General features: G+C 37.4%; 1 protein-coding gene across 1 annotated transcript in view; it reads left to right on the plus strand.

The window, feature by feature from the left end:
* Window positions 1-23604, plus strand: part of LOC109254640 (contactin-6) — a 282077-nt gene that overhangs the window by 151724 nt on the left and 106749 nt on the right. Inside the window, 1 exon segment of the mRNA XM_053897189.1 lies at window positions 10735-10830. Coding sequence (XP_053753164.1) covers window positions 10735-10830 — 96 coding nt within the window.

Consider the following 23604-nt stretch of genomic DNA (forward strand, 5'->3'; position numbering starts at 1 on the left):
GAAGTCAGTCTCCCTAATTCCAGTACTGCAGGTTCCTGCAAATTGAAGTCAGTAGGATAGAAGCTCTATCTTATGTCTGTGGGGGGTCTTTGAAGAAGTGCCCTCATTCCACACTAAATATATAAACAGGAGTAGTAACACATTTAGCCAGGGGCTCTGCCCTATTACCTGGGAAACCCTGCCTTTTATTTTCTACATAGGTTGCAAATTTCGAAACTGAACTTTCTGACTAAAACATCACAAGGAACAAATGGGCTTGTTATGGGCTGTGTCTGAAAAGAACCACATATTTCGTGCCATGGCTCCCATTAACTGTTGTCAAGGGGCCTGGAGCCTTGTTCCCTGGAAATCACTCCCTTTTCTCTAATGACCAGCACAGAAGTGGCAGCAGAGGAAACTATGAGTAGGATTGTTCCTGAAAGGACACAAGTTCCCCTCATTTGCCACCAGAACTTACACCTCCAGCCCTCTTTGCTGATGACCTGGCACAGAAGCTAAGAACTGAACCTGTGGCAAAACTCCCTCAGACATCACGGTGGCCAGTGGTCAGTTTGGCTTTTTTGCTACTATGTTTGAAGTCTTAAGAACCCAGGCTAAGACTTTCCTCCCAAGAGGCAGGACAGATTGTGCTCACTTGCTTTTGGAAAAAAAAAAAAAAAAAAAAGAAGTTCTGCTTTTCATTCCTGTTTTCCCCTTCCTCTCTTTCCCTCCTCCCCTGTGGAGTACTCAGTAATGTTCTGAATAGCTGAAAGTGTTTCTGGAGTTAGAGTTAGGGAGGAGTACATATCCAGCCCCTGTCTCGCTGGTCTTGGGCAAGTTACTTAATCTTTTGAACTGTGGTACGCTTATTTACAAAATGGGAGTCATAGTACCTACATCTCAGGGCCGCCGTGAAAATTAAACCTTATGATGTTTCTAAAGCTCCTGGAACTGGGAGAGGTCTCAGTAGAGAAGAGAATTCTCTTTCCCCTATGCTAGAAAGCCCCTTCCACTGCAATTTTCCGGAGCGCTTAGCTGTTCAATTCAAATGTTTAACCAAGATCTAATAAAGACCGACTATCTTTGGATTAGTGAGTTTGATGCCCACAGTACACTAGGTTTTCTCTCGGCCAGTCAGGACTCAGCAAAATCCTCCCGTCTTCATTTTGGTAGAAAGACATACCTTACTGACACACACCACTGAGTCCCCATCTTCCACACGCACTGTTGCCTCCTTTATTCATCTGAGGACTTGACCTGTTCTAGAAACTCCCCTTTGTGCACTCAAGAATTATATGTATCATTCATAAATTCTAGCAAACACAAACAGCCCAAAGAAATCTCTTTAGAGATTACTGACTGAAAAGGTGCTAGCATTGTCCTCCCCAAAGAACAAAAGGTGGGAAAATGAAGATATGCCAAAAGGCACAGCCCATGACCTGGGAGAAGCAGGGTGGTCTAGGATTTTTCTGGCTCCCGAAACACCAAGCCAAGAAGTGATTTCTGCCTCCCACTGAGCTGCCTTGCTTTCTGAGCAGAGAGGTTCAATGGCCCTCCATCTAACAAGTCCTGTCAAGTTGGCAAAACATGGTCTGTAATGAAATACAACGTGATGTGGCAATACTTGGAATAAAATTCACATACTTTTGACTTAAGGCATTTTTTTTTAAATTTATTTATTCACTGAGCATTTGAGCTGGGCACTGGATGGACAGAAAAGGAATTTTCAGCCTCTGTCTTTAAGAAAACATGATTTGTTAAATCATCAGATACTGAAATGAAAAATGGAAATGTAACCCATTTAAAAATTCAAAATGTCCAACTTTTGGTGATGTGCAAGTATATCATCAATGCTATAATTAAATCCACAACATCATTTATTTTGCGCTTAATACCTTTTAAGCATTTTAAAGACATTACATCATTTTTCCTGTGTGACACATGCTATTATTAGGTTCATTGTAAAACTAGAAAAAACTAGGGCCACCTGGATCGCTTAGTTGGTTAGGTATCTGACTCCTGATTTCAGCTCAGGTCATGATCTTGAGGTTCATAAATGGAGCCCCGCATCAAGTTTCATGCTGTCAGTGCAGAGCCTGCTCGGGATTCTCTCTCTCCCTCTTTCTCTCTGTCCCTCCCCTGCTAACATGCACATACTCTCTCTCTCAAAATAAATAAATATATATTCAAAAATGCATATAAAACTGAGATATAAACAGACTAATTAATATGCCCTAAACCAACAGCAAATATGTGCTGAAGTGACCATTTGAACCCAGAGTCTTAACCTGAAACCTGTGCTCTCGATCATTTCATTTCTTCAGTGATAACCTTGTACAGAATTCATTAGTGGCTTGTTTAATCTTTGCATGCCTACTTAGATTGCTTCTTTTCTTTCCAGAAACACTGAAGATCTCCACGGCAGTGTAGATCTGACATCTCAGTTAAGTAATCTGACATCTCAGTCTATCTTATGCTATCAAAGTTGCATCGCTCCATCATTCCCCTCTGCTTCTCTTTCATCCAGCTAGTTATAACTGTAGGGAATATGAAAGCTTAATAAGAGGCAATTTGGGAACAGACCATATCTAGTATTTGTGTGTGTGTGTGTGTGTGTGTGTGTGTGTGTGTGTGTGTTTTGGTTGTAGATGTCACTGCTATCCCAGCATTAGTCAGACAAATGAGTTCTTTATAGAAAATCAAATTCAGTCTTACATGTACATTTTAATAGACCAAATGAGTATTTCATAGTTGCTCACAATGTTCCATATAATAAATACTTTTCTCTCCAAAAACCTAGATGTTCAGCTGATAGAAAAGAATATATCAGCCCCTCCTCACTATTATCCTATATGTTTTTTTTTTCTCTTAAGCACCATAAGGAAATGATTCTCAGTGAATTCATTATTCCCAGGAATCCAAGAAACAACTTCTCCACTTATTTATGAAGTTTTATAAAAATCTTTTTACATAAAAAAAAAGAGGGGAGGAATTTTAACTCAGATTATAAATGAATTTGACACCAGAAGCTCTTAAAATACCTCCTTACTTCATGCTTAGATATTAGCATTCCCAATTTATGTTCAATATTGAGACTCAGCTATTGCCTCTTTTACAGGATTTGACAATAGCATTGTGCTTTATTAGGTTATGTCATGTTATGTTAGTGAGTTATGCTAGGAAAAACAATAATATCATGAACACTGTAGCTGAGCATATAGCATCCTGAACTTGATGGTAGAAAATGAAAATGGTCTAAGTAAAGGTATTTTTGTATGCAACTTAATAAAGGCCTGGGAAAATTACTTACAGAACCAAGATCTTCAGCTTACTCCAAACCACCGATAAAAATAAGTAAATAAAAGGAAAGAGTAACATGAACAATTTGATATTCTCGTGAGTGGCCCTCTTCAAAGGGGAAAACCCATGAGGAGATGTGAATTCAGAATAACCTTACTATAATGTCTTGATATTCTTCAAGAGTACTTGCATTTCAAAAGTTACGAATATCATATCTAGGAGTTCCATGAGACTAATACAGAACTAGAAAATTATTCTTGGTATCTCTCACCATTTCCCTTTTGCTGGGCAGGGTATCAGTGGTTTCTCACCCAGCAAAATGTTTTTGCCATAGGCCAAAACAGAGCACATACCTCCAAGGTGGAGACTGTTCAGGAAGGTGAGCAGGTACTCTTCAGTGCTACTGACTCCGGTGCAAACCTTCTGTGCTAAAACTAATGCAGGATTTGCAAAGGGGGAGTAGTATTCTACTGGTGCAAAAACAAAGAGCAGTAAAAGAAACCTTGGAGTTTAAAAATCAGATTCAGTGTCCTCAAAGTAGCAGATAATTAGCATTGTTTTTGAAATGCAGAGAGAGAAAATAAGCCCTGTCTCTGGTTTGGGGGCAGATCATAAGGTCTTTGTAATGGGGAAGCTCTACTGAGAGAGGCAGGACAGTCTGGCAGTTAAGCAAATGCCCCCTAGAGTCATGGTATTTGGAATTTAATTTTACTTCCTTTACTTATAAGCTGTGTGAACTAGGGCAGATCTTTCCGTTTCAGAGTGTGGTAGTGGGAGCTGGAGGGTGGTGAACTTTGTAGAAGAGAGGGGGAGGGTTTTAATTTCTCTCTGTTCCTGAAAGAGGACTGGAGTGGGAAGTTTATAGAAGAAAAAGAGCAGACGTGAACAACAGAAGAACTATAGATTTTTAAGAACTAAATATCGAACATTGGTTGGATTCATCTCACTAAATCCATAAGATCGATAGAGGCACAAATACTGCAGTGGTGGGAGGGGCTGGAGCTGAGTATCTCTCTATGTTGGCCAAGCTAAGCTGTTGAGGTCTTTGTTTGCGGGGATGTGAGGGTGGAGATAAATGAAGAAACACACCTGGAGAGGACACAACGAGGGTTCTGAAAAGTGAGGATATTGGGAATCAAACAATTTCTAAACTTGAAAAGGTAGTACTTCCTCCCCCAATCCAGGAATTTGCAGATTCTTTGGAAAGGCACTAACCTTTTGTGTTGTTTGTTTGAACGGAGTGGTAGTTATGCCCTATTTTATATCTTGTAAGTGGCAGGAAGACCCCAGTGAGCATTTGGAAGCAGAATAGCATCATGACTGAGAGTGTGAGCTCTGGAACCAGACTACCTCCTTTTCAGTTTGGTCTTGACATCTAGAAACTGTGGTCTTTGCTCTGTTGCTGATCCTTTATGACCCTCACTTTCCTTCTTTGTTAAGTGAATGTGGTAGCAGTACCTGTGTCCCAGGGTCACCGTGAGAATTCAATGAAACTAACTTCACGGAGTGTCTGGCATGTAGTAGTTATTCTTGACATATGCAAGAAAGAAAAAAATATTTAAAATATTAAAATAATGTGTGGCAAGTGGATAAAGATCCAGTTGATATTATTATTCAGCTTTTGAACAACTCAGCTGTAGTATGTCCTGCTTGAAGCATGCATGTTTTCCTGGTGAATATCTGTCCCAATCCCTGACTTTGTGGGTGTTGTCCTCCTGCTCTGGGTAAATGAACCCTGGGCACCCATAGCCTTCCTCCAAGCTTATGAGAGTTGGCAGACCGCTGGCCTCCTTCTGTGTCAGGGGCTGACGTTGCCAAGCACATCCTCTGATAGTGATCCTCATGCCTTGGCAGCAAATAATACAGTTTTCTCACTTTAATTAGGCTGAGATTCATTCCTACACATGGCAGCTGCAAAGATGTATTGTCCTTACAATTAGATGCTGCAATACTTAGCATTGCTTGGACTTAATTTTAAGTACATTTTGGTGGCCCCTGTCCCTCCTCTGTACCTTGGTTGCTCCAGGAGAGAGCATATGGCCCTATAATTCTTTAAAGCTCATTTTATGGGCCATTCTCAGGCACTTCCTGCTGGCCTTTGGAACAGAGCCTTGTTTGTGACTGCATTTTTGCTTATGCTCCTGCCAAATGCTTCCTCCAAAACCAGCAATAAAACCACAGGATCCGATAAGCCATGGTCATCAGAATGGCTTAATGAGAGCAACCTCAACAATCGAGGTCTTTAACAACAACCGTCACTGCAGGACTTACACCTTGAGCACAAGGACAGCCTGGGCAGGTCACCTTTGTGGTTTATGGGAATTTCTCCAAATAATACAGAATTTGAGACCATCTCAGGGAACGATCTCACACTAAGCTATTTTCTCTTAAGCAAAAATGGATAGGACAAAAATAGAAACTGGTGATTCTTTCCGGCCTCTCCATATATAAGAATAAATCTAGTCTTTAAAGGAGTTACAGAGCAAAGGAAATTTCATTGAATGCTCCAATGGCTACCTAATTCAGTCAGCCTTTGACTCAAAATAATCTGAAATATATCGTGCCTCAGGCTAGCAAAAAGGCTACACGTTGGATACTTAAAACAGATCTTTATCAGAGGTGCCTGGGTGGTTCAGTCCATGAAGAGTGTGACTCTTGGTTTCAGGTCTGGTCATGATCTCATGGTTGTGAGATCAAGCTCTGCGCTGAGCGTGAAGCCTGCTTAAGAGTCTCTCTCTCCATCTCCCTCTGCCCCTCTCCAACTCACCTGTGAGCACACAAGCACATGCTCTCTCTCTCTAAAAACAAAAACAAAAACAGATCTTCATCAAAGTATATTCACATAAGATGGCACCTAGTTTAAATAAGGCAAAATTATATTTTATCTATCATTTATGTGCTGTTAAACAGTTTTAAAATCTGAATTATTAATTAAAACCTGTGAACTAGTATCATTTTGGAATGACTATGTTTTGATAGCTAACAGGACTTGTTTGACTTTTGACAGATGTTGATTTCCTTTCATGTCAACTATTAGACACCCCATTGTAATCATAAAAGGCATGAAGAAATTATGTTACAAGCGAATCCTATATAAGTGGAAATGAACACAGAATATATTAAAATAACAGCCATCTTATCAACAATGTGTTATAATGGCTTCTGATTAACACTGAGAACATGATTGATGTTACTGGGGGTATGGCACACTAACAATGTGACATTGAGAAAATTCAATCCAAAGCTTGTTAATTTCACAGAATCATTCAAATTCTCATTACTCCTTCATGACAGTTTTTGTTTTTGTGTCCATTAAAAAATAATGACAATTTAATGGGACCTTTCAGTAATGATAGTAGGAAACACATTTTTTTCAAATGCTCATCTGTTGTTACAACAAGAAATAGAAACAGTGGATACAATATATTGATTTTTGGTTTTAAAAAGAGTTTGTTAACTTGATTCTTATTGAGTCACTTTTAAAATTATGCAAACGCAAGTCATAAAGAACTTCCAAGTCAAAGCAGTAGTTCACATCAATGTTACCAACATATGTAGGTTGATTTAGCTTTTTCAAGGCCAAAGGAAAAAAAAAAGCACATATTTGATTAAAAATCCTCTCTAAGAAACAAACAAGGCATGCCAGGTCTTGAATTAGTGTAAAGCGAATGGCTGCTAATCAAGAGCAGGTGGGGGAAGAAAAGGGGGTAGAGCTGGGGATAAGTAGAGTTTATATTGGCCAAATATTTGTATTATTAAAAGCCAAGTGTATATAAGAATTACTAAATTTATATATCAGACCTCTTACTTTTCATGGATACAGAGCAAATGTATGAAAAAGAATCTTTGGGAAATAACTGAACAGCAAGGATGCTTCAAATTGAAACATTCACAAAAATTTTTACAAATTTACAATATTTTACAAATTTTTACAAATTTACAAAATTTTACAAATTTACAAAAAAATTTATTGGAACCAAAATATGCTATTTGACTTGTGTTTGCAAATTCATTCATCTTTACTTTGTATCAGGAAGATGAAAATATAGTGTCATGACTTGATCAGTTGGTATGTCATAATCACAATAATTACCACATATTGATTATTTCCTCTATAACACACTGTAGTTTAGATACTTTAAATTGATTATTTTATTTAATCCCTACCGCAACCCTGATAAGTAGGTTTATGTATTGCATTTTTTCCCTTCCTCAATGATTTATCCAACACTGTCCCATCCATTTCACTGAGAAATTTGAAACCACCATGAAAAATGTTCTCATGTAACCAGCAAATAAGCCTACTGTCTATCTTCTATCAGTAATTAATATCTTTTTTTTTTTCTTGATACCCCTTTCTTAAAAAGGTCAGTGCTTCCACAGGAGCTCTGCTTACCACTTTTCTGACTTTTCAAGAACTTCACCCTAATCTGTGTCTTAGAATCAGCAATCTCTTTATCTAATTGTTTATATCAATATAGCACCCCTGCCCTCCAAACTCCTCCCTGTTCTCGAAATCTTACCTCTCATTCATAGCCAACTCTAAAGAGTTTACACACCTGTGATCCCCATATTCTTATCTACTACCTACTATTCACCCCTCAATCCACTTTAGCCTCTTCTCCATCATTTCACTTAAATTTCTCCTGTCAGGATTATGTATGACCTTCATGTTGCCTAATACATTTTTCTGTCCGCATCTTATTCCATGTCTTAGATGCCGCTTTCTACCTATTTTCCCTTTTTCTGTCTCCCTCTCTCCTTCCCTCTTTCCCTCCCCTTCCTTCCTTCTTTCCTTTCTCTATAGTTCTCTACTCTACCTGTAAATATTGGAGATTTTTAGAGTTTGATTCTAGATGACTATCTACCAAATTGTTCTTGCCAAAAATTTTGAGAGTCATCCCATGGGGATTACGTGCATTCCTATGGCTTTAAATGCTATATATATGCTGTTAAATTTCATTCTCATAAATCTGGACTTTGCCTCACCTGTGAATTCAGGGCTCATATGTCTTATAGCTTACATGACATTGTCATTTAGATAACTTATGGATAAGACACACACAATAATTAAAATAGAAGTCTTCAATCTCGCTAAATCACACCACAAATTAATTTCAATTATACTACAGTGAAGTTGTTAAGCAAAAAAGGCACACACAATTTATAATCTTTATATTTTTAAAGATAAAGAGAACTGTAGGTAAAGATCTAATAATCTCCATTTCCATATCTTTCACTCACTCCCTTGAGATAACCAAGGTGAATAATAAAAATATATATATTCTATAATTTTCTCTATACCAATTAAAAGAGATGCTCATATTTAGGTTTTTACTTCATTCTTTCACAGTGGGATAGGTCATAGCAATATTTAGCACTTTTTTAACTTAATAGTCTAACTCACTTTCCAAGAACTTTCCACATGAGTCCTTTATATTTAATAAATTCTTTCTAATCATGGGTGGCATTCCATTCTATGACCTTGTGGATGTTTTTCAACTTTTGCACTGATTTATTATTCAGTTGTTTCTTGGTGTTCCCTTTTTACTTTTAATATAATTCCATTATAATATAATAGCCCCAAATGTCCTGATTACTGCAGTTTCTCATTGACCCCTGCCCACTATGTGCCCATGAATAGTGCTTTCTTTCAATATTATGAAAATTCCCTGCTCTTATCTACATCTAGGTTTTTAAACATGTTTTTCTTTCTGCAAGGAATATTTTCCCTTCTCCATATCACCATTGCATGGCTGTCTCTCATCCATGACGTCTGTATCCTGTTCTTTTCACTTACAAGATAGGTCAGTTAGATAAAAAGTTAAGCTGCTGGGGTGCCTGGGTGGCTCTGTCGGTTAAGCGTCCAACTTCTGCTCAGGTCATGATCTCATGATCCATGAGTTTGAGCCCTGCATCGGGCTCTGTGCTGACAGCTCAGAGCCTGGAACCTGCTTAGGATTCTGATCTGCCTCTCTCTCTGCCCCTCCCCTGTTGGAGTTCTGTCTCTCTCTCTCCATCTCAAAAATAAACATTAAAAATTTTAAAGAAGAAAAGAAAAACAAGGTTAAACTGCTATAATACAGAGACCTCAAAATAAATGCCTCAAACAATATAGGAGTTTATTTATCTTTACTATGATGATCCAGAGTGGATGTTCCAGATCAGCTGTGGTTGTACTCCATGCAATCACTCAAGTACCCGGGTTAATGGTTGCTCTTTCAACTTCACCAGGATCTTTCCTGTCATTGGCAATCTAGATGCTGAAGGTATGGGTGGAGAACATACAACTGTGGACATTTCCTTTCACACATAATAGGTAGAAGTTTCACTCGTTTCTCCTTACCGTATGAAGTGCGAAGATGTCTGCGAAACGTAGCCTCTGGTTGGAAAAGTGTATTTGATCTACAAATCTATTATTATGGAAGAAGGGAGCATATATCATTTTTGTAGACAACCAGCAGCCTCCACACCATAATAATTATCACAATTTGTAAATTATACATTTGTTGCTTTGTTTTTTAACGTGTGTTCTAGTTTTCCTCTTAGATAACAAGCACAATAAGGGCAATGTACATGCCTGATTCATTTACCAATACATGTTCTCTCCTTAATACGCTTCCTGCATTTGAGTAGGGATTCAATACAAATTTGTTAAAAGACTAAATGAATGTATAAAAGAATTTTACAGGTGAAAAAACCTAAGGTTCAGAGAAGTTCAACAATTTACTCATTCCTGGATGCTGAATGACCATTTTCCAGGAATGTTGAAAGATTTGTACCTCCTGTGGATGGCTTAACAAGATAACTAGTTAGCTTTCTTCTAACAGTGAATTTATATGATTGTTTTATGGTGTAGGATATTATAACACTCCAAACAAGATCATGGTGCTACTTTTTGAAGGAGTAGAACAAGAAAATGAGAAAATATGCCTTCTTTCTCATTGGTTCAGTCACATTCAACTCTTTCCCTCACTCTATTCCATCCTAAGTTCTCACAGACTTCATGTGCACATCAAATACCAACCATTAATCTAAGATGATAGAAGATTACAGCAAACTTGCTGCATATACATACCTTCTTTTTTTTGTTTTTAATCACACCTTCCCTGGGCAAAGAAAGTAAATATGTGCTGGATTTTAAAGATTTTCTGCTGGGCTACAGGCTGCCTGGGAGAATAAAAGTAAACAGATAGTAGGTATTGTTAATAAATGTTTTCATCACATACTCTGATTATATGAAAAAGGAAGAAGAGAAGAAAGAAGAAAAAAGAAGGAAAAAAAGAGATTTTTAGAGATAAAAATCAGTGTAGATAAATTGATCATCAACTAAATCTTCTGGTCAGCCAAGTATGGGTGTCCATTACTGTTAAGAATAAAAATAAGTTTGAGATTCTTCTTTAATGTGTTTGTTACTGCAAGATGATTCTAAAGCTGTTTTGTTTGTTTTCCAAGATATTGAAGACTTTGAAACCAAAACAAGAAGCACAGTGTCCGTCCGAGAAGGTCAAGGTGTGGTGCTTCTCTGTGGCCCACCACCACACTTTGGAGGTATGGTGGGGGGCACTTTGGGTTACACCATTAATGTGGTCTCTTGATGAGTAAAGAAGGCACATCTTGAAGTCAAAGATAGCTCTTCATCAAATCAAAAGGAACTTCAAGTCCCTTCAAGTTCATCCTATCGCATCTGAACAGTTCCATTGTAAATCATTTTTAAAAGAATTTTTTTCATGCAGTCACTCGAGTGAAAATGAGTACCTGAGTACCAAGTAAAAATGACCCCTGATGCAATCTGATGCTTGTCACCCTGAATGACAGGAGACAATTTGTTTAACCTCCTTTGGCTCAGTTTCCTCTCCTGTGGAATTGAGACACAAACTGATAATCTGTATTACAGTGCTGTTGTGAATGTTGAGTAAGCTAATGAATGCAAATTGATGAGTGTAATGGCTAGTACTTATTCAGAAAAGAAAGCTGAGATTGTTATTTCATTGTTACTATGGACATCCATGGAAAAGCAAATTCCAACATTCCTCTTGGGAACCTCACCTTAACTATTGTAAGAGGAGAGTTACCACATTAATTACAAGCAAATTTTGGATGGCACCAAATCAGAGTATGTCCTAGCAATGGTGAAAACATGCACTCGACACCAATCTCTAGTTTGTAAGAATCTGGACTGATCCATGAATTAACCTGTTTGTTGCCAAGGACCTAAACCATCTACTCATTCGCACCCCCTCGGGGTTGCATTTGGTCAAATGATTTGGTAAAATATGGTAGATTCTTAACCAACAGTGAATCTGGAATAAGCAGCATCAAAATATCCATGGAGTCATTTGATTTGGTTCAATTCAGCATCATACTGACTATATTATAGTTAGCTTAATAATAATAGCAAATACTTATACAGCATAGATCTAAGTACTTTACATGTATTAACTTTTAAAATTCTCATAGCAGCTTCATGAAAGAAATACTATGATTGTTTCACAAATGAGAACAATAAGGTAGAGAGAGGTTAAGTAACTAGTCTATGGTAACATAGTTGATAGGTCCTGGAGCCGAGCTCTAAATCCAGCCAGAGTGGCTCCTAGAGCAGCCCTTTTATAGTTTAGTCCCATTCTGGAATGGGAGAATTTTGAAAGTAGATATAACAAATATTTAAAAATAAAATGAAAGCTATTTTACCCCTAATATTAAACAAAATATTATTTATGATCTTTTAAAACCTGAAAACATTTTTCCATTTGTTTCATTTTTACACAGTTATATGAAATGCTGATGCAAAAAAAAAAAAAAAAGAAACTGATTAGAAGTTAACAATATTTTATTCAAAAATATTACACAGTAGTATAACATTATGCTCACCTAAAATATTGGGGGAGAGTTATACTGTTTTCAATGCTATCTGAGATAAAATAGTATTATTCTGCAGCATTGAAAAAATATAATGCCGCTTATTTTTTAACCATAAGGAAATTATTTTTAGTGGTATAACCTAAGATGACAAGACAGGCAAAATCATGCCTGTTTTGTGCTGTCAGTCTATGTCAGTCTATGTCATTTTATGCTCTGACTTTGGTCAAAGAATCTTGTCAGAATTGAAGATTATTTTCAACTTTGTTTACCCTGAATGAAGGTAGCAGAAATGTCAAATATTTGTAAATGAATGTCATATATTTTTAAAAGGCAGCCAGATAGGAAAAGCTTTCCCTATTACCTTGTTACCTACCACCATTAAAATATGTGTTGATCATCTAAAGCATGTAAGACCCTTATTGTAACAGTTCTCTCTGCTTAATGCCATGAGATTAAGTCATAGACAAAAACTGCCTTCCATTAAGACCTTTTTAAGTGAATAACTAATGGCTATTGCATGCAAGTTATGACAAATTTGTCTGATACCAAATTTGATTATATCATATGTTTTTAGCAGGATTCCAAGGTATTTGTCAATATTGACTTCATCCAGCTATTGTAGGAATTTTCATCCTGAGAGCTCCTGGGGTTGCACATGCTTCCTCATCTCTACAAAGGCAGAAAAGCTGGAATACTTTTCTTCTGTTCTTTATAGTTCTCCCAATCAAAACTGAGGGGAATATTGACAGACACCCTTTGATCCAACTATACAAAGAGTCATCAATCCATTAGAAGAGGAAAGTATTAATAATAGTAACAATGACTACCAATTATTGACTTGATAACATGAGCAAAAAGGACTTTGCATGATTTTCTCATTCCCAGGATTCTGATCATTAAGAATAATCATTTTTGAATGAGGAAACCAAGACTCAGATAAACTAAGTAAATCAGTTTTCAGTTAGTAAATGAAGACAAGATTCTAATAGAGGAATTTCTGACTTCCAAAAAAAAAAAAAATTGCCTTTGGATAGAAAGCTCTGTAGTTAATGGTTAAACCTCAGATTGTGTATCAGTTTCAACACTCTTACACCTCCAGGTTTGCTAAGAGTTTTAAGAGTGTCTTTAACTGGCTCATTTGAAACAATTCTTTATTCTTCCTTTTCCTTTCTCACCTTCCTGTGAAGGTGAATTGTGCCAAGAAAGACTTTAAGAATGTAGAGAAACATATTGGTTGGATAATCTTCAAATTGATTTAGTGGGCAGCTGGTTTAAAATGAGCCAATTTTACACATAGACATTTTTGTCTTTGTAATTTTTCTCTGGTTTAGGATGTATATATGTGTGTATATATATGTAGCTTTAAGCAACACCCAATTATTAGTTCACAGTTCTATATGTCAGAAGCCAAAGGATGATGTGGCTGGTGTCTCGACTCAGATTCTTACAAGGACAAAATCAAAGTCATGACCAGATGGCATTCTTTTCTGACAAGTCTGAGGAAGGCTCGGCTTCCAGGCTTACTCAAGTTGTTGGCTGAACTGGGTTCCTTGCCATTGTGGAACTCAGGTTTACCCCAGTTCCTTTCTGGCCAGATGTCAAGGGCCACTGTCATCTTCTAGAGGATGCCTGCACTTCTTGCCACATGTTTTCTTCCATCTTCAGACCCAACAGCAAAGAATACCCCTCACATCCATTCGTTCTAAGTTCAAATCTCCCTAGCCAAGATAAGGGAGAAATTATCTTAAACGTGATGTTATCAGAACATTCTGAGTTATATATATTTTTTCTCTAGTGTATTCACAAAACAAAACGAAACAAAAAAAAAAACTTGGAAAACATTTGTTAAACAAGGCAGGCCTGGGGCGCCTGGGTGGCTCAGTTGGTTAAGCGTCCGACTTCAACTCAGGTCATGATCTCGCGGTGTGTGAGTTTGAGCCCCACGTTGGGCTCTGTGCTGACAGCTCAGAGCCTGGACCCTGCTTTGGATTCTGTGTCTCCCTCTCCCTCCGGCCCTCCCCTGCTCACTCTCTGACTCTCTCTTTCAATAATAAATATTAAAAATTTTTTTTTTTAAAAAACAAGCAGGCCTATCAGATACATTGTAGTTTGTTTTATAAAACAAAAGCCAAAAACAAAAACTATGGGAGACTAAGAAAAATTATCAAATAGGTTGAATTCTATAAATTGACCTGGGGGAAGAAAATGGCTCCAGGAACAAAACAAAAGGAAAAAGTGTGTAGATGGATTTCCCATATAAATGATTAGTGATCACTCAGTGAAGTAGAGTAATCGGCATAAACCAAACTCAATAGGTGCTGTTTTATTGATGCCCCCTTTTTTTTTTCCATATAGACCAAAGGAGTCCTGACTTCAGAATAGGCTTTCTTGTGGGTATTTCCTACCCAATTTTAAAGGTAACTATGAGTGTGCTGTTCTTCTAGAAAGAGAGAATTTATAGATAAAGCTTATTCGAAAGGAAAGGGACCCATAGTGAAAGAGAAAGAAACCTAGGCAATAATGCCAGAACACAAAACTGGCACATTCTGCTTTATCTCTTAGAAATGTGATATTTGGACACAAAACAGGAACCATTCCCTATACTCTGAGGAGAGAAGTATATTTGCTTCCTTAATCCTATTTCTTAACTACAGATAAACTCCATGAATGTGACTGAATCTATGCCAATAGAGCCAGATTAAGCCCCCGTTTCCATCTTCCTAAAAAAATATAATTCTGGAATGTTACAGAGAAATATAAATTTTTCTGAAACTTTTGCCTGAAGACCACAGAGAGTGCTACAATGTTTATCTGGTTGAAACACTTTATACCCTATTAGACATTGTTTTCCTTTCTCCTAAACTCTCTCACTGGTAGTCTATGACTTCCCTCATCTCTACACAATCTCCAACAGTCCCTTCTATTGTCTATTATAGTTATTATCCATAATTTGGATACCCATGTCAGAAAAATACAAGTCTCAAAACAAAAAAAAAAAAAAAAAAAGAGAAAAGAAAGAAAGAAAAATACAAGTCTTCTAGTTAGCCTCTTGGTGCTTGGCAAAGCTAAAATTTACTAGTCAGCTAAAAAGACTTTTCCTTTCCTTTACTAGGTCTCTAGAGGATTCTATGATCTCTTCTCTGTATCCAGGTTTATGTGACAAAAAGAGGCAATACACTATTTATTTTGCTTATTCATTTGGGGGAGGGGTCACTGAGCCTTGAGATAGACTATGAACTTTGTTGCAGGGAAGTCTTTCTACTATGGGTTTTCATTCACCTCAAGGATGTACTTTTGCTTAAGAGCCTTGTCACTTTAATGGAGGTTCTGCATAAGTCATTTGCAACATCACTGAACTCAAAATTATCTTGAACTTTTTGAATGGAGATGAAAAACTTGAAGCCAAAGGTATTGGATGAATTTGAAAATAAACCATCAGTAGATTTTCATGGGTGCAGTGAGTTAACCCAGCTTCACGTGAAGTTTTTTTTCTTTATTTAGAAAAAGAAAATTAATCTTTTATTTATTTTTGACACATACACACACACACACACACACACACACACACACACAGAATACAAGTGGGGGAGGTACAGAGAGAGAGGGAGACACAGAATTCGAAGCAGGTTTCAGGCTCCTCGCTGTCAGCAAAAAGCCCAGTGCAGGGCTGGAACTCACAAACTGTGAGTTCATGACTTGAGCCGAAGTCAGACGCTTAACTGTGCCACCCAGGCACCCCTGAAATTTTCTTTAAAAATGACAGAGTGAAAGAATGGTACATGTTGTCTAAAATAATTAAGATCACCTTCACTGTGAAATTATAGTTTCATCATATCTAAAGTAAAGCACATTCTTTCCCTTTATTGTCTCAATATAAAATTCTCAATCCTGGGCTCATAAACATCATAGGCTTAAAGTTTGTTTTAGAGGAAATATTCCATTGTCTTCTCAGATAAAACTTTTAGGTTGGTACAACAGTTGAATTTATGCCAGTAGTTTGGAGCATCTATGTCTGTGGTAGGAAGATAGCACTGCTGTTTGAGCCCAGCGTTTGTATTTTCATCAATAAAAATGTTGACAATTCAACATAAATGGAAAATCATTTTCAGCAAAGTCTCAAAATTATGTTATAGAATCAAGAGGAAAATTACATAGAGGAAAAAGTGCTAAATTTTCATATGGCCTTCTACCTAGTTTTTTTTTTTTCCCCCTTCTGTTTCTGGAGTAAATGACAGTGGTGTTTTCTTAGTAAGTAGGACAAATCAGCAACAACAGCATTACTTTGGGGTTGCTTGAGTGTGTAAAAGGCAGACAGGCTCAAGAGTTGCCTGTTGGTATAGTAATGACAGTGATAGCCATCATTATTGAAATTGCACTATTATTTACTAAACAAATATTTATTGTGTACATCCTAAGCCACTCATTTTAGTGAATTTTAGGGATAGTGGAGAACAATGTGACAAAGTCTTTCCCTTCATGAATCTTATAATAAGCAAGTATAAAAATATGACAGATGGTCATAAAAGCTAGGGAGAAAACTAAAGTGGGTCAGGAGTGGTGGGTGTTGCCATTGTATATTGTGAGGCCACAGTAGGCTTTGTTTGTATTTGAGAAAAGAACTAAAAGAATGAGAGAGTGAGACATCGAGAAAAGGCATTTTGGGCAGAGGGAACAGCATGTGCAAGGGGCCTGTGGTAGGGCTGTATCTGGCACATTAGAAGAATAGCAATAAAACCAGTATAGAGAAAGAAAAGTGTGCAAACATGAGACTAGATGAGGATATAAGCACTACTTTTGAGCTATTTTAGAGCCTTTGAATTTTACTGTGACTGAGATTAGAATGCCTTGTGTGATACTGAGCAAAAGACTGACATAATTTATCTGACTTCCAGTTAAAAAGTTTATTATTGGGACACTTGTGTGGTTCACTTGGTTAAGCATTTGACTCTTGATTTTGGCTCACTTCATGATCTCATACTTTGTGAGATTGAGCCCCGCATTGGGCTCTGTGCTGACAGTGCAGAGCCTGCTTGCACTCGCTTTCTCTCTTTCTCTCTCTCCCTCCCTTCCTCAAAATAAATAAATAAACATAAAAAAAATTTTCTCCAGAGAATAGACCATAAAGGGGCAATAATATAAGGAGTTAAAAGTGATTCAGGGGAGAGATAATGATGGCTTGAACTGGGATGATAGCAACAAACAGATGAATAAGTAACCATCTTTCACTATATGTTCAGAGGGTATACCTAAAATAATTTCCTGGAAGATTAAATGTAGACTGTAAGAGAAAGAGAGGAGTAGTTTTTGTACTGAACAATTGGAAGAATGGAATGCCATTTATTGGGATGAGACCAATAAAGGGAGAGCAGATTTTGGAATGGGAGACATCAGGAATTTGTTTGGGTACATTTTAACTTACAGATGTCTATTAGATAGAACAATGAAAATTTTGAGTAGGCAGTTGGATTTACATGTTTATGGGGAAAGCTCTGGTTTGGAGAAATCAATTTAGAAGTTACCATTGTTAAAAAACTAAATGTAATTGAATAAATTTAAAGATCTGATTGGCTTTATTCAATGATTTATGAATTGGGCAGCAAACCATCTTGCAAATGGGAAGGAGCTCTGAAGAGCTGTACAAAATGAAAGACTTTTAGAGACAGAAAGAGGCAAAACAAGGAAGTTGCTCGAGCGAAGTAAATTGTTTCAGGCAAGGTCACCTTCCTCTGGAGGACAAATAGGGTCTGTCAGGTGGATTGCCTCACAAGTGCTGACCCAGTAATTCCAGATTGCCTGGTTAAGGGTCACATTTCTGGGAGAGGCTGAAACTGGAATTTGGTTTGCCAATGTGGGACTTAGCACCAGTGACTCCATTTGGGACCTATTGTCTATGTCTCTCTTTTTTTCTTTTAACACTATGTGTAAGTAGTGTTTAAAGCATATGATTGGATGAGATAATGAATACCTCCTGTACACTGGGCACTCAGCTCAGCATTTTCTGTACCTCAACTCATATAACACTTTCAAAGAAAATGTCTCCATTCTAGAAATTGAGTAATTGTTTTAAAGAAGTAATTGTTTACTTGACCGAGAAGACATATGTTGAGTGTAAACACTACTGCATTTATTCTCCTGCCTAATCTGATCTGACATAATCTGGCCCACAATAGATGATAACTGCTGAATAAAGTATAAATGGAAATAGCAAGTCCTCTTATCTCTATTGGAGATTATGTAAACAGCACCCAGGGAGGTAAATTAATTTGCATAATGTTACTGTAACATGTTGGAATCAGAAAGATCATGTAGCTGACCAGAGTCCTATCCACCACATTTCCTCTGTCTACTTTCAGAATCTTATTCATACCCAGTAAGAATGTTTTATCTTACTTTCCATGACATCAGACACAAGTCTTGTGTTACAGCCTGTTTCCATTTGTAGAGCCCAGGGTTTCTCACCATCAGCACTATTGACACTTAAGGATGAGACGATTCTTTGTGATAGGGATAGTCCTGTGTTCTGTGTATTGTGAAGATGGTTAGCAACGTTCCTGGCCTGTGCCCTGTTGGTACCAGTAGCACTCCCTCCCCCAATAAAGAGAAGGAAAAATATCTCCACACATTGCCAAATAGTCCCTCTCAGGCAAAATCACCCTTGCTTGAGAACCACTGAAATAGTCCATCACTTACATTTTCTGTATTTAGCTCATCTATGGAGGATGGAATTGAGCAGAAAAAAGGAAGTCTGGTCTTTGTGTATTTGCCTTCATGATTTGCCCCTCTTCCTTTCAATTGGAGGTTTCTCAGAAGTTCACTCAGACACTGGCTGTGTTTTCATTTCTTCTCTAGGACATGAGCAGTACCAGAGTTCTTTGGAAACTAGCACTAATAGGAACTCAGAGGGCCTTTACTTAGTGGTTGTTTGTAAATGATAAAAGCAGCTATCTCCATGATTCTGAACACGGGTGTATAAATCAAAAGGCATCTAATAAAACCTAGGTGGTTAAGCAGTAACTGTGGAACAAATGGGAACTCAAATCGGAGTGGCTGTAAAGGTGTCAGGGCAGTGTTCTGGGCTGCATCATAAACTTGCTCAATACCAGTATCAATGATTTCAACCCAGAAAAGGAATTATTTTTCTTGGATTAGGTCTTTGCCGCTGAGCTAGCATACCCATGATTTACCACCCAACAGCCAGTCACATTTAACTCCAAAGCATTTCACAAGGTTTACAATAAAGTACACGCATTCCAGGTTATTCCAAAGGGGAGATTTGCCCACTAAATCTGAGAACAATGCTTCAGATTCTTTATTCTTCTCATGCATTTTCTACTTCTAGACACATGCTACCAATTTCGAAGTCTATCTTACAGAGCCAATAGAAGTTCTCAGTGTCATTGTTCTTCCACATGGGATACCTCTCCTCTAATAAAAATTACATCCCATATAATGGGTACAATAGCATGGATCTCTTGTGTTTGTGTTTTAAATATTGCAGTGCAAGATATAGGGCTGTAAATTATGTCAAAATGTAACCATGCTCTAGGGAAAACAGTGTTTGTTGTATGCTCGAGGGAACACAGATAGAGTCTTCAATTGCTTACTGCAGATCTGCCATTTCTAATAATAAAGTTGTAGAGGATGGTGTCAATGTGAAACTACAGGCAGTGCTTCAGGAAGGACCAATTATCATTCAGTTCTAATGTTACTGCTGAATCATCACAGGGAAAATGCATCACAATCATTAATAACATAAATGTCATCGATGGTGGAGAAAATATTTAAAAATTCAATGGTTTCAACTTAAGTGGCTCATGAATTATACATTTAATTAAGAAAAGCCAAATGGGAAGAATTTTAAACTTCTAATTTGTAAGGTTTTTTTTTTTTTCTTTCCCCATTAAAAATATACAAATTAAGCATTACAGTGGCTGATGAAGGAACAAAGTAGATAAAAGCCCCCACGGTAGCTTGGCTGTTTGGGTGGATGGGAATAGGTGGCCCATAGGGAAAAGGGAGAAAGGTGGGATGGAAAATATAGTGACTGGAAGGGCTGGCAGCTTAACTTCTTCACCAATTCACAGAGGAGCACAAAGGGGTACCTGGATTCTAGAACTACTACAGAACTACTGCCATATTCCCCTCTTCTCATTCACCAGTAAAAAGAGAAGGTTGGGCTGGAGGATCTTTAGGTCCCTTCCATCCCAGACATGCCTCAAATCCATGAACTGAGGAACATCCTCTTTTCCAGGCTCCCACGTACTGCCCAAAGAGAAATATACAAGATGGCCACCATTTTGTCAAACTCTGAGCCATTTCCCTTCCTAGTATGATTATGCAGAAGAGATTGAGAATTACCACTGTGTTAATGGTTTTCAAAGTAGTGTTCTGAGATGCCCCCAGTCTCAGCATTTCCCGGGAATTCGTTAGCAGTGCAAATTCTCTGGTTCCTTTCCTGACCTACTGAGAGTGAAACCGGGAGGGTAGAACCCAGCAATTTGTGTTTTACCAAGTCCTCTAGGTGATTGTGATACACCCTGAAGTTTCAAAATCTCTATTCTAGTGAGGCCATTTTGGAGAAAATAATTACTTCTTAGTGGTTTAAAAAATGCATACTCTTCCCCACTAGTACTAGCTACAAACAGGTTGAAGTGATTGAGAGTGACAGATTAACGTTTCATTCTGTAAGATTCTGAGGAAATTGAACACAGGACAGACATTGTTGATGGAGGGAGAGGATGGGTAGAGAGGAACAGGTGTCCTAGTTCTCAGTAGGCTTGGATAGGCAGAGAGCTTGGGTGTTTAGAAAGAAGTGTCAGGGTAAGGAAGAATAGCCTAGGGGATTTGGCATCTGAAAGAGCTAGGTTCAAGTCCTACCCCTTGCACCTGCAAACAATGTGATTTGGGGAAATTATTTTCATACTTTTAGCTCCAATACCCTGTACTATTTAATGGGCATATTATTAATAGCCAATTAGCCTCACAAAATGAATTTATGGATTGATGAAACAGGTATGAAATAAAAGTGCTCATTGTTTTTTATATAATTTTGTTTATTTCTGAACCACATTCTTCTGGCAACTTCTAAATGTTCCACTATTGAAGAAAGATACATCACATGCAGGGATAGATCAGAAAGTTTTAGCAGTCAAAGTGAAAATGAATTCACCATGGAGAAATGGAAATTACAGTCTCAGGTCTCAAGATTATAGGGTAAAGAATACAAAGATTTCTTGGGCATTAGTGGCAACTTGTAATTTCTGTTAAGTGAGAGGGTTACCTTGGATTTCATAGAACTAGAGATTATTCCTCTTCCCAAATCAGAATTGAATAAAGATCCCTAAGCTGGGACATAGCCCTGGGAATTTGCTCAAGATTGTCTTTATTTCACAAAAGGTTCAAAAGATGAGGAGTCACTGACAGCAAGGGAATCTGAACTACATTTTTTCCTTCTCTCTTTATTGAAGAAAAATTTACTATCTAGATAGCTCTCAGTTTCAAACAAAAACCCTTTGAGCATCTTCTCTTTGGTGGAGACAGAGTATCAGGCTTAGAAGTGAAGCAGCAAAGGACATCAGTAAAGAAACTTAGAAGCAAGAGACCACATGAAATGATAAAAGACTCCAGTACAGACTTGTAAAAGCAATGAAGATTCAATACCCAGGAACAGGACAAGAATGTCAAGGCATATTTTCAAAAATAAAAAGTGAATTGCATTTATGCATACTTGATCTAAAAGCATTAGACTCTTAGAGAGATCAAAGGAACGTTGAGGGTGGAGTAGACAATTCATAGCTTTAACTTCCCATTCATTGCAAAAATAAATATTTTTTTGTAACATCTCAAGCATTGCTCATCTTTCCTCTGCTTTGTCATCTTTGATAGAGAGCTGTTACCTCATAAATCACCTGCTATTATAGTCCTGAAGTTTAGGATGGTCTTCATTTTATTAAAGACCCTATAGCCCTCTGTAACCCCCAACAGCCAAAGTCCTATTTTTGCCTCCTGGACATCAAGAGAAAGGGCGTTACTTAACCCTTCATACACCTGGCAGCAATTCAGTCTATGAAGACAGCTCAATTATTCTTCCCCACCCTGCTCCCAGGGTAACAATCTAAGTTCTTATCATTTTCTTTTGTGACTTAATTTCTGGCCTTTGCTATGTTGGTTATCTGTCTCTTGATATACTTGAGAATTTTAATTCCCCTTCCAATAAGAAGTGCTCTGAACATAATATTCCAGTTCACCCACATGAGCCATTTGTAGGGTGTTGAAAATACAGATTCCATGATACTTCACTCAGATATAATGAAACCAAATTGCTAAGAGTAGGATTAGCTATCTGTATTTTAACAAGCTTGCTTCGTGATTCTAATGTGCTCTGAATAAAACATAATACTCCAGTCTGAACGGTTCAGAGTAAGGATGAAAAATATTATTCATCTATTGTTTTACAAGTTGTAACTCATTCTGGTGTTTAGCTTTCCTGACATTATTTTCATCTTATTTTTCCAATTTGTACAAATATTATATAGTAATTAAAAATTGTAATATGACAGAAACACATTATGTAGAGAGTAAAAGTCTTTTGTATTTCTTTCTCTTACCCTAAGAACACCATCGTATACATTTCTAGGTTGCTGAATTAAATAATTTATATAGACACACATATACACATGCACATACACACAATACTAAATATCTTGATTTACAACATACTTTGCACATAACCATACATCTTTGATTTTTTTTCTATCTGAATACTACTTTTATAGGCTTAATGCCACTCTCTGCATTTTCACATTCTATACATAAGTGGCATTTTTGTTGATTGTTCTCTGACATATCCTCTCATATTTTATTCCTTCCTGAGAATTATCAGAGTTGTGTCAGTATAGATGAATTCATTTTTACTAAAATAACTTATGAATTATTGTTAGAATTTAATGCTTTGGCTCCTCCCCACTATTAATGGTCTATTTGTAGGCTCTTATTTCTTCCTCCCTCTTTCCTTCCTTCCTTCTTTTTATGCTTTCTAAAGTCTGGTTTCCTAAGTGTAACATCTCAAGCAATGCTCATCATTCCTCTGCTTTGTAATCTTTGATAGTGTATTGTTAATGCTTTATATATTTTCCTCGGTGAAAGAGGTGATAAAGATGGCAAGATTCCCATACTCCCACTTTCTCACGAGTGTTTCTATGTAGATGAAATTCAAGGGAAGAATAGCTATCGATCTGTTTTGCCTCCTCATCCTTTAGAGAATTTAAATTCAGTAAGGTTAGTGAAAAATGTTTCAGCCGGTCTGCTTCCACCTGGGGTAGACTTCTAGAACATATCAGAAATAATTAGTCTCTTTTGGCTTTACCGTATCATGCTTCTGCACCCGTTTTTAATAAAAGTGCAGATGACAATGATGGCCAGAGCCTCTGCCTGACCAAGAGGCCCCTAGTTGCTTCAACTGTT

The sequence above is a fragment of the Panthera pardus genome, unplaced genomic scaffold (assembly GCF_024362965.1).
Source record: "Panthera pardus isolate Hobbes unplaced genomic scaffold, ASM2436296v1 HiC_scaffold_8, whole genome shotgun sequence".
Taxonomy (NCBI): domain Eukaryota; kingdom Metazoa; phylum Chordata; class Mammalia; order Carnivora; family Felidae; genus Panthera; species Panthera pardus.